Source organism: Taudactylus pleione, unplaced genomic scaffold, assembly GCF_031769625.1.
Source record: "Taudactylus pleione unplaced genomic scaffold, aTauple2 ptg000218l, whole genome shotgun sequence".
Lineage (NCBI taxonomy): Eukaryota > Metazoa > Chordata > Amphibia > Anura > Myobatrachidae > Taudactylus > Taudactylus pleione.
The window spans coordinates 1959993-1973414 of NW_028284620.1; the positions used below are offsets into that span (position 1 = coordinate 1959993).

The following is a 13422-nucleotide window of genomic DNA, read 5'->3' on the forward strand; positions in this document are numbered from 1 at the left end:
GTTAAATATATGCAAAATAAAAAAAAACAAAACTAAAGTTTGTTTTCTCAATTACAATACCCCAACACAGCTTGACAAAGGTCTTTAGGCGATTTGCAACCTAACCTATCTTTCAACATAAGGGGACAGTTACTTAGCAACAAAGTGCAAATCTGCAGTAACCAAAGCAACCAGAAAACCGCTTTCTTCATCTTTCACTGGAATGAGAATAGTTATTTGCTGATTGGTTGCGGACGCATTTTTTTTTTTTGGAGGGAGGGGACGCAATTCATTGTGATGTTCCGCAGGTCAACACTGCAGTGTCTGACCGCACACATTACTGTCTGTAACGGTAGCCAAACTTTGATAATTTTCTCATGCAATCCAGAGAGGTGCGCAGAAAAATTAGCGAATTACTGGGGGCAAATTATCGCGCTCCAGGTCATCGTGACCCGGATCGCGCCATTTACACTGCAGGGTTTCATGGGTCATTCCAGTGTTAAACCCTGCAAGTTACCTGGGTTGGATTTCCGGGTCACTCCGTCAGGGAATCCAACCCTGTCCCATTTTATACCAAGTAGATACCCGGGTTAACCCTGCAATAACCCGGGTTTTAGCTCTGGTGTAAAAGGGGTATAAGTAAGCTTTATGTCATTAAGGGGTCTATTTACTAAGCAGTGTTAGGAGACAGAGTGAAAAGTGATAAGGTGCCAGCCAATCAGCTCCCAACTGTCATTTTTCAAACACAGCCTGTGAGATGGCAGTTGGGAGCCGATTGGCTGGCACCTTATCACTTTTTACTCTGTCTCTTATCACTGCTTAGTACATAGACCTCTAAGTGTCTCCTACACACAATGAAGTCAGACATTTTGTGAGCAGAACTAATATTTATAAGATCACAGCAGGAACACAAAAAACAAATTCCTAGTGAATTGACAGAGGGCAAATTAAAGTAGCTCTCAAAATGGCTGCCTCCTCTTTCAATAGGCAAAATTACCATCTTAATTAGCAGAAACCGTTACACAACCAATATTTGTCATACAGAACCTTTTCTGACCAATGGTGACTCAGGATTAAGAGAGTTCATTTAAAAAATTGAAGGACATACTGTACAATAACATTCCTATCATTTGCTGTGGACAATACTGTTTGTGTGAACACGCAATTCATTATATTTTATCGTATTAATACAATTGTGTATAAATCTATTAACATGTAAAGTTGTGAAGTTTTTTTTGTTTACTGTACTTTTTTATTTTTCAAGTACAATGGTTTCTTATACTAATATATTAGTTTTAACGTTATTAGCAAGAAAACAAATGTGTTCAGTATCATTTGCTCATTGAACTCTGAAATTCAGGTTTACTTTTAGCTGAATTTTTTTGTGCTAATTGTGTTTTGGAAAATGTTTTACGAACAAAATATATATAAATCTGTGTAATTTCTATTTCCGTTTTGTCTGACTGTTATGGAGCGGTCCATTGCAAAAAAGCAAACAAACTAAACTTCAATAAAAAGTATGTACTTTTCAAAGATTTTGTTGTGTATTTTAATCAATAACTTAAAACAGTATTAGTTTTACATAACCCACCTGTTTGATAGTAAAGGAGACAATCATAGCAAAGCATTTTCATGACAAAACTGGCATTATAGTGACATGTAGTAGAATTGTGTAATAATTGTGGCTGTTAGAGTTAGGCAAGAATGTGGATTCTTCCCAATAGTGATCTCCGCGTTCCTCAGAAGGCTTAAGAATTTTCATACAACGTCCTAAGGGGCTTTCAGCCATGGTGGGAGCCACTCAGATGACCGGAGGTAAGCTTTGGCCCAAGAATGCCACTTGGTCAGTCTTTTTAGAACCTTACGCACAACCACTGCTGCCGCTTTCTAGGTCTCCATTTTCCTCCACTGGGTCAGCCTTTTTAGAACCTTGCTAGCAATCACTGCTGCCGCTTTCTAGATCTCCATTTTCCTTCACACAGCTGATCAGATCAAAACAGTACACAAAGTTGTTCCTGCAGCCTACAATGAGCCTGCGCCCACACACCACAGGAGAAGAAAATATCTCCCCTTCTAGTGCACACTGAGCCACCAGGAGTCCAGAGTGAGAATCTAGTATCCACAAATTGCCATCTGTAGAAGCTGCTGCCAGCAGCTCTGTGCTTCCTGTGTGTGGGTTGGGAAACACAAACGGTGTTGAATACAATCGCGAGCTGGTTTTATATTTCCATAATAAATGACCCTCATCAGTGCAGCAGTAGATGAGGCCATCGTGTGAGCCAAAGAGGACTTGCTTGGAGAGAGTAGAGATACATGGAGAGGAAAATATAGGCCCATCAGTAGCAAAATGCCACAGCTAAACACAGAGAGATGAGAGATCACACTATGATTATTAGTATGCATTTCAGTAATACACCTCACAGCATTTGTACATAACAGGAACCACACATAATAACCTGCATTATATTTACATGGCCTAATTCATTATCTAGCAATAAGGTTTACTGCCCACAAATTTATATATATATATTATATATATATATATATACACACACACACACACACACACACACATACATACACACACACACATATATATGTACATACATACACACACACACACACACACACATATACATACACACATACATTTTAGACCAGTAGAGCAAGACACCAACATGTATCAGAATGCAGAGCAATAATTCATTATTAGGAACCAGTGACATCACGGTGGTGTAAGGCCTTGTGTCTCAGTGATGTCACTTGTTCTTAGTGAATTTATAGGCTTAAAAAAAAAAAAAAAAAAAGGACAAAATCGGTTTTTTGTGAACTTTCCTCAAGGGTTAAATAGGCAAAAATAATCCATCTGCTAAGAGCAATACTTTTTTTGTTTTTTTTCAGATGAACTCGCTACCTAAGTGCATTTATCAATTACCTTCTCTGATTTTTGCACTATGCAGTTCAAACCCAAATAAGTCAGGTTTGTGGGGCACAGATGAGAGACAGAGGTATATTCATATGTCCCGATTCAGAAATGTACGCTAAACCAATGGATAGCGCACATCTCTGATGGTTTAAAGGACTTTGCATGCGCAGGATGTGTACTGTGCATGTGCAGCCCTCCATCTGCGAGTCCGCTCGCCGCAGTGTCTCCTAACAGCAGCCTGATGAACGGCTGTGGGGTTTGGGAGGCGGGGAGGGGGCATTCCTTGGCAGCATTCCCGAAACTGGGGGTGTATCACCCCCGGTTTCCAGGTGGGACGGGGCCAGGGTCTGTGTTGGTGGACTCGGATTTCCTGGCTTTGCATTCTGCAAGGACCTGATCAGCCTGTGGTAAGCTTCAGCTACTGCAGCCTGGCCAAAGGGGCAACCATCACTGGGATGGCAGATGCAGCAAGGTTCCTACAGACACCTCCTGCTGCATTTGTATTTTAGATAGACTGAATTGCACAACCGCTTGTGTGCGGCTCTACAATTTCATCCATCTCTGAATTAGGACCTTAAGGTGCCTACACACTTGGCGATGTGCTCATGATGCGATATCATGTCCGATTTCCCCTTGAACTCTCCCCAGCAGCTCCCCGGCAGTCCTGGGCATGATTTGGTGTTAAAAAATGTACAATGTGACAAATGATCTATCGTGCCTCCTAACTATTCCAGTGCATTGTGACTGAGACCGTCAGATCTGCCCTACAGCACGGCAGATCTGAAGATGCGATGTACGACCTGCGGGGACTAGCATCGACATCGTGAGTGGACATTAAAATATCGCTAAGTGTGTAGGCACCTTTAGAGAACTCAGGGCCTGATTCAGAGCCGGACGCTGTGAAAGAGCCTCCTAGACCTATGTGCGGCCTCCTGGCCACTCACATAGCTGTGGGTGACCACCCACAGCTATTGCGAGCGGCCAGGTGATGGTCGTGGTGGTCACGACCATTGGGGCTTGCGACAAGACCCTTGCGGTAGGGTCTCGTTCCCGCAAGCCCCAGTGAGCTTCTGGCCCTTAATAGAGCCGGAAGCTCACCACTGACATCATGTGATGTCAGTGGGGTCGTCCCCAAACGGCAGGCGTTCCGTCAGGTACGCCTCCACTTGGCCAGCCACCCCCCCCCCCCCCGCCTCCAAAAGGGGGCGAGCTGTCGATCAACATCGACAGCCGCCCCCTTTTGGTGCGAGACCCGGTGCGATGGAGCGCCCGTCGCTAGCCGGGTCTCGCGCATGTGCACGTCGGAGCCGGCTCCGGCATGCGCAGTGGCCAAACATCGACCAGCTAGTGAGCGCATAGCGCTTGCGAGCGGGTCTGAATCAGGCCCTCAGTGTGGCTGGTCTGCATGAAAATACAGAAGCAGCAACAATAGGGTGTGCTAGATACACTCCATAGCAAAATGTATCTAGGAAACTATCACAGGAATTCCCTGAAGGTGAACATAACCATTAATATTCTACAGTCCCAACAAACCCTGCAAAATGCAGAAAACGCCACACAGGGTCTATGAAGGGAACGTTCTGTGCATCACTGTAACAAAAAATAAATAAATTATATATATCTATATATCTCAATGCACACTAACAGTCCAGGTTTTAGTGATATCCATGCTTGAGCACAGATGGTTAAATCAAAATAACTGAGGTACTAATTAAGACACCTGTGCTCTAGTATGGCTATCCTTAAAACCTGGACTGTTAGTGTGCCTTGAGGACCGTGGTTGGGAACCTCTTCCCTAGGTCATTATCTCCTGGAATCTCCGTCATTACTGAGACAGGGACAGACGGTATCCACGCACACGTTGACATAGTTGAACATGTTAACCGACACCTGGTTGACATCTGAAATGTTGCTCTGTGAAACCTCGTAATTTCTAGAATGACGACCTTTAGGATTAGGCACTGCCATGAGGGTTAGGAATAGAACTGATACACTTACCATGTCAGGGGTGGGTATCTCCACTATCTGGTGTGGGGTGTTGGAATGGAATATGCACCAAAAAGAGTCCAATTAACATAGAATATTTACAGCTATTTAGTAAAAAGGACCATTCGCAGTACTTGCTCATATTCTCTCCAGAACAAGTGAGAAAAGAGAAATAATAATAGTCCTGCATTCCTAACCTTTTCCCCCAAATGACTGAGACAATAAAAATTTGCATCCACACAGCCGACAAACACATGATCCTCGCTGCATTGTGGTGAAGAAAACACAGGTTTCCCAACGTCAAACTTCCATAAAGTTTTTCCTGTGGCCTATAAAGGATACAAATGTAATGAAGATAACAGGTCAAAACAACCCCATGATTTAGGTCAGAAGCATATTGTTTAGGTCACAATGACACAAACAAGTCATATATGTACAATAGTTTCCTCCATTCAAAGTTCATTCACGTATCTGGCCTTGATCTGTATCACAGGTAGGCAAATCTGTGCAGCCAACAGCTTGAGAGACAAAGGTTCCTTAAACAGGTCTTGTTATCTCTACTAGGAGACCCAGCAGTATGATATTGTGTAGAGTGTGAAGATAAAGCCAACTAGACACAAGCAGTTCCTTAATGAGGAGAGATTATTAGTGTTGTATAGATTTGTTATCTGTGTCATATAGGACTCACACCCAACTACCATTAACAAGCTTTTAATGCTATTAGATATAATAAAAAAAAAAAATGGACCACATATCATCAGGTTAGTGCCGCTGAGATGCTATTAAAGGCCATAAACTCAAATAGCGTAGAAACCATGCTTGCAGAACACATTAAAAGAAAAGAAAGGAATTATTTTTTTTTGTACTCACCGTAAAATCAATTCCTCTAAATCCATCTGGGGAATACTGCAGAATATGGGTTTAGAGGGGGAGGCTAAATATTTAATCTATTGGAGCGGAAACTCTCCCACTCTAAGCACCCCAAACTCCTTAAGCTAATCAGTTATTTATCTAAGCGAGCCCAGAGGAGAAAACAACTTGAAACAAGTACAACTAATACAGTAAACAACCAAGGAGGGAATGCATTGTCCGCCAGATGGACTCAGAGGGCTCAATCCTATTATTAGGTGCAAGTTTAGGAATGCGCATTTGTTTCATGAAACTCACATACAGTACATGAATGCGCCCAGTTGATCAGCAGTCGGCTCACGGAAGTTGTTCACGGACCCTGGAAGGTTGTTGACATCGGTGGTGAGGACCACATGTGGAATCCCAAAGGGGGCGGTCCCTGTCTAAGAGTATCGCCTGGACCACAAGAGGAAGAGCCGAACCTCCCAGGAAAGGTGTGAGCTCTCGGTGGGACCAGTTCCACTGGGACACATGCTCCAACTGAAGAGGCCGGGCGTGAAACTGGGCATAGTCCTCCATGACGAAGGTAGAGACAAGCGAACCCAGGATCTGAATGCAAAAGTGTATTGACGCTCAGCGATTACTTCAAACTTTACGTATCCTGGCCTGTAGGTCCCAATGCTTTTCTGGCTGGAGGAAGACCTACTGAACCCTGGAACTCAGCAAGGCCCCCAGATGGTACATCTCCTGCGACATAGTCCAGCAGGAATTCATCCCATTATGGAGCTTTCTGTGGGACTGGTTGAGTGTCTGATGTGTTCCTTGAGTACATCCAGAGACCAGGCAAGAATCAGAAGGTTGTCCAGAGAAGGTAGTAAATGAGCTGCCATGACTTTCGACAAAGTCGAGGGGCTATGGAAAGACTAAATTGCAATGCCCAAAAATGGAACGCTCCTCTCGTACCACAAGCAAGAGGAAACACTGGTAACTGGGCCGGATAGGAACCTGCAAATAGGCATCCCGAAAATTCCAAGGAGGGCCTGAGATCCCCCAGATCCAGTGCCAGAATTATGGAATGTAGAGACCCCATGCTAAATTTGGGGACTCACAAAAACCTGTTGAGGATTTCCAGGCAGAGTATTGGCCGCAAAGAACCATTGCCTTCTTAACAAAACAAGAGACTGACAAAAGCCTTTGCCTCTCTTAGAGAGGGCATCTGGCACATGCACTCTGAAGGCCAGGAGGCCAGTGCTTCCGCTTTGTTTGGATCTACCAGAAAGCCTGTGGTATAAAAAAATAAAAAAAATAAATAGACTACGGCATAGCCCAGGGAGAGAAAAACTTACACTCAGGCGGAAAAACGTGGTCACCATCTAGGTGCTTGTCAGTAGGCCTGGAGGTAGGATAACTGGTAGACCTGGGCCCTTCCCTTGCGGCTACCATCTTGTCCAAATCAGGATCCCAACGAATGACCTGAAAGTGGAATAGCCACTATAGCCTTCCTAAAGTCAGCGCGCCAGAAACTAAGCCAGAGGGCTCGCCTAACAGCCACAGAGGATGCAGACACCCTGAAAGCTAGGATACCATTATCTATTGTTGCATCACCTATATAAGAGGCCGCCCTCTGATGTTCTCACCTGATGCTAATAGCTCGTTCCTATGGGTATATGAGATGAGGCTCTGCTAAAGAGCATGTGTCCAACATCCAATAACTTTAGCTATCTAAGCAGAAGTCAGGGCTGGACGTGAGATATATTCTGCAGATGCTAAGTCCCTTTTGAGGGAAGTTCCAACGTCCTGTCCGTCGGATCCCTAGGAAATGCCGTATTTGGACTATGGAGGGTAGCTTTTCTGACAAGGCGGACCCTGTGAGCATCCACCTGAGAAGGAGGCTTATTATGCCTGGTACGCAGCAGATAGAGAATTGAAGAAGGCAATGCGCTTAGAAACCTGGAGGTGCCCTATTAGGGTGAGCCCTCCGTAGAAGGTCCACTCGCTGCACGGATGACGGGAATTCTGCAGAGACCATCTACAGACGCTTGAAGACCGAAGCACTAGTCTTAGAGGTCTGCTCAGCATCTTTGAAGCGAAAAACAGCTCTCACCCCGTTAAACAGGGCGGCTATATCTAGCTGCGGTAGGGAGTCATCCGGGATAGACGAAGGTCTCAGCATCTGAAATATTAGACATAATGTCCCAGTGAGTTGAGGAAGTTCAGAGTCTGAATTATTACAGGTCCAAGACGCAGAACTATCTAGACTGGAGTCTGAAGTGCGATCCCTGTCCAGCCTTGCTGGAAAGATGCAGACAGCTGCGCTAAAAGCGAGAAGAGCTGCATCCATGGCTCCTAAGGCAGAATGCTATAAGGTGCCCTGAGACGGTACAACTGGGGACAGCTGGGCCCATGTAGGGATACTAGTAGGGGGAGCGGGCCCTGGGGTTGCCAGTCTGTTAGCCAACTGCAACCTTACATGTGAGAGGTAGTCCAGTCCGGTTCCAGGTGGAAGTCATGGCTGACTGTCAGATTCGCAGCCAGAGTGTCAAACACCCGACAGAGCCCATTGTGGTACGGAGCCCGAGGAGAAAGTACAGAAGTACAAGTCCTGCAGTTATGCAACACTGAAGCACCCCCATCCCTGGGTGCTTTGCCCTTAGAAAACCTGGTACTGCAATCCAGGGAAGTCCTCACGCACCAGCTAGTAAAGTACTGTGTCCAATAAAAGGGGGAGTGCAATGAATGTGACCTTACCCCACAATAAGTGGGGCTTTACTGATGAGGGATTTACTAAACTGTCATAAAAAATTAAAGGCAGACAGAAGAAAATTAGAGAACAGGTGAGAAATAAAACTATTCCTAAATACAAATTCCTGCACACAGAAACATTCAATACTGTAACAATGGGCAGTTACCGCTCAACAATCCAAACCCCACTCGGTAGGAAGGAGCTTAGTGTATAACCTGACCACAGAGGGAGGTATACAGGGAGACAGGAGCCCTTTACTGCTCTCCAGAGACTGACTGAAGTAGGCACAGGATAAAATGGCTGCTCAGTTTCTCATTTTGGAGGGAGTGTGAGGTGCAGAATCTCTATGGTGGTTTCTGCAGTGAGGGAACATGCCAAGGGAGCGGGGGAGGGGCTGATGTGGAGAGCCTACCTCCCCCTTGCTGAATAAGATCCCGAAAGGCAATGGCTGCTTCTAATGAAGCACCCAATTGTCTGTGCCCTGGTGGTCTAGCGGAGGTGCCAGGCGGCCTTGGCAGATTGCAGTCAGCACCGCCGGTGACAGCCGCTGCAGGGTGGCTCCCTGTAAGCAGGGAGCCGCTCTTACCTCCGGGAGAGGGCGGTGTCCGGCTGCGAGCCCTGGCATGTGCTGGGGGACCGGGTGAAGTCACTGACCAGCTCGCCAGTGCTGCGGCAGGAGATCGGTAGAGAGGCAGTGCGGGCATCCTATAAGACGCCTAGCGCACTCCACTCAGAAAAAATACATATAATAAATAAAATGCTTAGACTGCTGAGCAGTCTCTAAACATGTGCCTTGCTCCTGTAGGGCACCAAACAAAGCTGGCCTGCCTGGGGCTGCGGGCGGAGCCAGGACTGCTGGGAGAAGAAGCTTAACTAGTTGGTGCCCGGACTCCTGCTCCACCCTATACCCATGGTCTCTGCCTGTGTCCCTTATGGAGTGATGAAGAAAATGCTAATTTCCTCTGAAAACCTATTTTAGATTGGAATAGGATTGCAAACGTAATTTGCAGTGAGAGTTCGCCATGAATATTTGCACCTAATAGGGTTGTGCCCAGAGGATTTGATTTTATGGTGAGCACAAAAAAAATCGTTCTTTTGTCATATTTGTGCAACACTGCAGACTTTGGGACTTCCAAAAGGCAAGTCTCAAGAGGGAGGGGGACATGCACCGGGCCAGCTATGCACAGACCAAATGACCAAAACTGGCAGTTGTGGAACATTTAAAAGACCAAGAATCTCTGTGCAAAACCGAGACACCCCGCCGCATTGCCCACAAAGCACAAATGGGCGGAGGAGAATGCACCCAGGTAGAGCAGTCACAGGCGAACCCAGGAGACATACAGTATGCCTAGTTAAGAGTAGAAGTGATCCAGTGAGCCAAAGACTACAGGAAGCAGGCCCATCCCACCGATTAATATCAAAAAGGATCAAGAAACTGTCCAATTTCTGAACTACCAGGTCCGATCCACATAAACCTGGAAACCACATTGGACAAAGTGGAAAATCAGGAAAGTAGAACAAGCAACAGATGGGCCAGATCAGAGACCTGCTTAGCGGAAGTAATGACTAAGCTGAAAGGAGCTTGCTGATGTGCCTCCAAGACCAAATTGAGGTCCAAAGGCGGGACCTGCGGAATTTAAAGGAGATTCAATATGAAGCAGACCCTGCATAAACGTCTTAATGTCTGGAAGTAAGGCAGGACGCCTCTGAAACAGGACCATTAAGGCATACACGTAACCCATCAAAGAAAAAAAACTGAAACCCTGGGTCAAGCCGACCTAAGGAGAGATGTAAGGAACAGAAAATGTAGGAAAAGACCACCCAGCCTGCATCATTATAGTGTCTATAACTGTACCCCGCATGTTTAGTTATACTGCAGACACCGTTAAAATGCTTTAAGTTGCATTTTATATATACTAGCACTGGCATGCTGCTGCCAGTCTCCTGAAAGTCAACAGTATGAATGTCAAACAAGCGTATGTACCTCAGGCAGAGTTATAACTATTGTAGTTTTTTGCACTGTACCTTTTGCACCCCACATTCTCATAAAGTGAACAAACCTATGTGTGCCTATGCAGATCTGCACAATTTGGAATGTATCCAACCTTGTGACCAGAGAGGCGGAAGAGGGGTGGAAAGGGGTGTTATCACCAAGTATACTAAGGGCGTGTACATGCAAATACAGCCCAGTACACCAGCAAGGAGGCGTGTCTTTTTAACCTACTATGGGACATCTGAATGATGATGACTTGGTAAAATAGGTGCATATGATGAGGAGTGTATACAGCTCTGCATATGTGCGGATATGTCCTACTTTTGAGTTACTTACCATTACTCCCATTTTGCTACCAACTACTCATCAGCCCCTACATGTTCAAAACAAGGCTGCATGCTCATTAGTCCTAGATAAAAGGTTTTTATGTTCTGTTATCTAAGGAATCACTTTATGAATCATATGCAGCAGACATAACATATTTATTCACTTACAGGGTGAAGAGCCAGCACATGTCCTCCCAGGGTGGCTATGTACACATGATGTGGTTTTGTGCTTATACAAGGGGAAGAAAACACGGCACCACCTTCACAGTGAGACTTCCACACACACCGTTTCATCTGCAACAATAATACATATACTCATATTACAACTATAAACCTGTCATTTATAAATGATCAATCCTGGATGATAAGAAGACATGGAGTTTCCTCAGTGTAAAAACAAGAGATATGGTAAGAACTTACCTTTGTTATCTCTGTTTCTATGAAGTCCATAGGATTGATCTTGGGGTATAGCTGGATCTGGATCCACGGGCACCATGCAGTTAAAGCTTTGCTGCTCCCAGGATGCACTTGGGTCCGTCCTCCTCTATACCCCGCCCCCGACCACAGGCACCTCAGTTGGTAAGCAGCCAAGGCCGGAGGAGGAGACTAAACAAACAGAGAGAAGGAAGACTGGAACACACAGGAAACCATACTCACAGAAATGGGAGACGGAAAACCGGTGACCAGCCACACAGCCCATATGAAGCCAGGTGCGTCAGGGCGGGCGCCCTGTGGACCCTATGGACTTCGTAGAAACAGAGATAACAAAGGTAAGTTCTTACCATATCTCTTGTTTTCTACTTCAGGGTCCATAGGGGGTCCACAGGGTTGACCTTGGGGGATGTCCCAAAGCAGTTCAACTAAGGGCGGGGACGCTCCTGTGCTGAAAGGAGTACCCGGCGCCCGAAGGATGCATCCTGAGAGGCGAAGGTGTCAAACGCATAGAACCTCAAAAACGTTTGAATGGAAGACCAAGTGGCCGCCTTACACAGCTGAACAGCGGAGGCGCCACGTCTAGCAGCCCAAGAGGGACCCACAGAACAAGTGGAATGAGCCTTAACAGAGGCTGGCACAGGTAAACCCTCCTATGCATAAGCCTCACAAATAACTGAACGAAGCCAACGGGCTAACGTCTGCTTGTTGGCAGGCCAACCCCTCTTGTGAAAACCGAAGAGGACAAACAAAGAATCCGACTTCCTAACCGAAGCAGTCCGGTCCACGTAGATTCTAAGTGCCCGGACTACATCTAAGGAAGCCTCACCAGCGGAAAGATCAGGTGACTGAAAAGCTGGCACGACAAGCTCCTGATTAATGTGGAACTTGGAAACCACTTTGGGCAAAAACTCAGGACGAGTGAGGAGCACCACTCTGTCCTGGTGAAAAATCAGAAAAGGGGGGCGACAGGAAAGTGCCCCCAACTCTGACACCCTCCTGGCAGAAGCAATAGCCAGGAGAAAAACGGTCTTAAACGTCAGCCACTTGAGCTCCACCAACTCAAGCGGCTCAAAAACAGGATTTTGGTACTTACCGATAAATCCCTTTCTCCGATTCCACAGGGGACACTGGAGTTCAAGACAGTGGGGTATAGACGGTGGTAGAGCAGAGCCTGGCACTTTAAATAATTTAAAAGTGTGACTGGCTCCTCCCCCTCTATGCCCCATCAGCCCCAGTTTAAGAACTGAGCCCGAGAGGAGACGGAGGACAAGAGAAAAGAAAATGAGGAGAAGGAGAAGACCACAGAACGGAACAAGACCGACTGAATGAGAACAGTGGAACCCATAACAGGGAACCATGCAGTCACACAACCATAGAATGAACCCAACAAAACGTCAGGTACGCAGCGCTGGGCGGGCGTCCAGTGTCCCCTGTGGAATCGGAGAAAGGGATTTATCGGTAAGTACCAAAATCCTGTTTTCTCCTTCATCCACTAGGGGACACTGGAGTTCAAGACAGTGGGGACGTCCCAAAGCCAACCTCCTGGGTGGGAAGCGCGGAGAACTTGCTGACCCCTCGGCCAAACCGAAATAGGGACTGCCAAGAACAATAGGCCCAGCAGAGGCAGAGGATCAAGTGTCGTAGAGCACAGTAGACAAACACTACTCCTCAGGAGACAGTCACAGAAGAACTTCCACAACGTACGCACAGCGGAAGCCAAAATGAACAGAACGGCTGGTGAGAAAACAATCACAGTTGAGAAGCGGCTGAAAATAGACCAAACCAGACAGCTGGTAGCAGAGAGTCCCAACAAGAATCCATAGGAGAAGGGCAGAAAACGAGAAGAACTCGTGAATCGTACTAGAGTCTGCACAGGAAACTGCAACAGCTGCAGACAGCAGAATCCCAGCACCGCTGGTCATAATCATATAGATAGAAGTATGACAATACCAATCAACAGATACAAAGTTGATCCTGTCCACAGACTCCCAATAAAGAGTATGCTGCGAGGTCAAAGACAAGACCGAACAATCGCTTGGAACGATCCCTGAGGTCCCACTACAACAAAGTTGTGAACCAGCGGAAAGGTTATACCATAGAAGTATCCAACGTGTGGAGATCCCACGGGACATGAGGCAGAGGCGAATACGAGAGGATGGAGACTACAATTCCTTTCAGAGGGTCA

General features: G+C 46.2%; 1 protein-coding gene across 2 annotated transcripts in view; it reads right to left on the reverse strand.

Moving 5' to 3' along the window:
- Positions 1 to 784: 784 nt before the first annotated feature.
- AASDH (aminoadipate-semialdehyde dehydrogenase) overlaps positions 785 to 13422 on the reverse strand; it is a 69195-nt gene continuing 56557 nt past the window's right edge. The window contains exons 13-15 of one of the 2 annotated variants that reach the window (XM_088478725.1): positions 10971 to 11096; positions 5089 to 5220; positions 785 to 2335 (exon numbers count right to left, since the gene is read on the reverse strand). In XM_088478725.1, the coding sequence (XP_088334851.1) occupies positions 1913 to 2335; positions 5089 to 5220; positions 10971 to 11096 (681 nt within the window). In that variant the 3' untranslated portion in view covers positions 785 to 1912. The remainder of the gene's footprint in view (positions 2336 to 5088; positions 5221 to 10970; positions 11097 to 13422) is intronic. The other variant, XM_088478726.1, reaches the window with a different exon arrangement.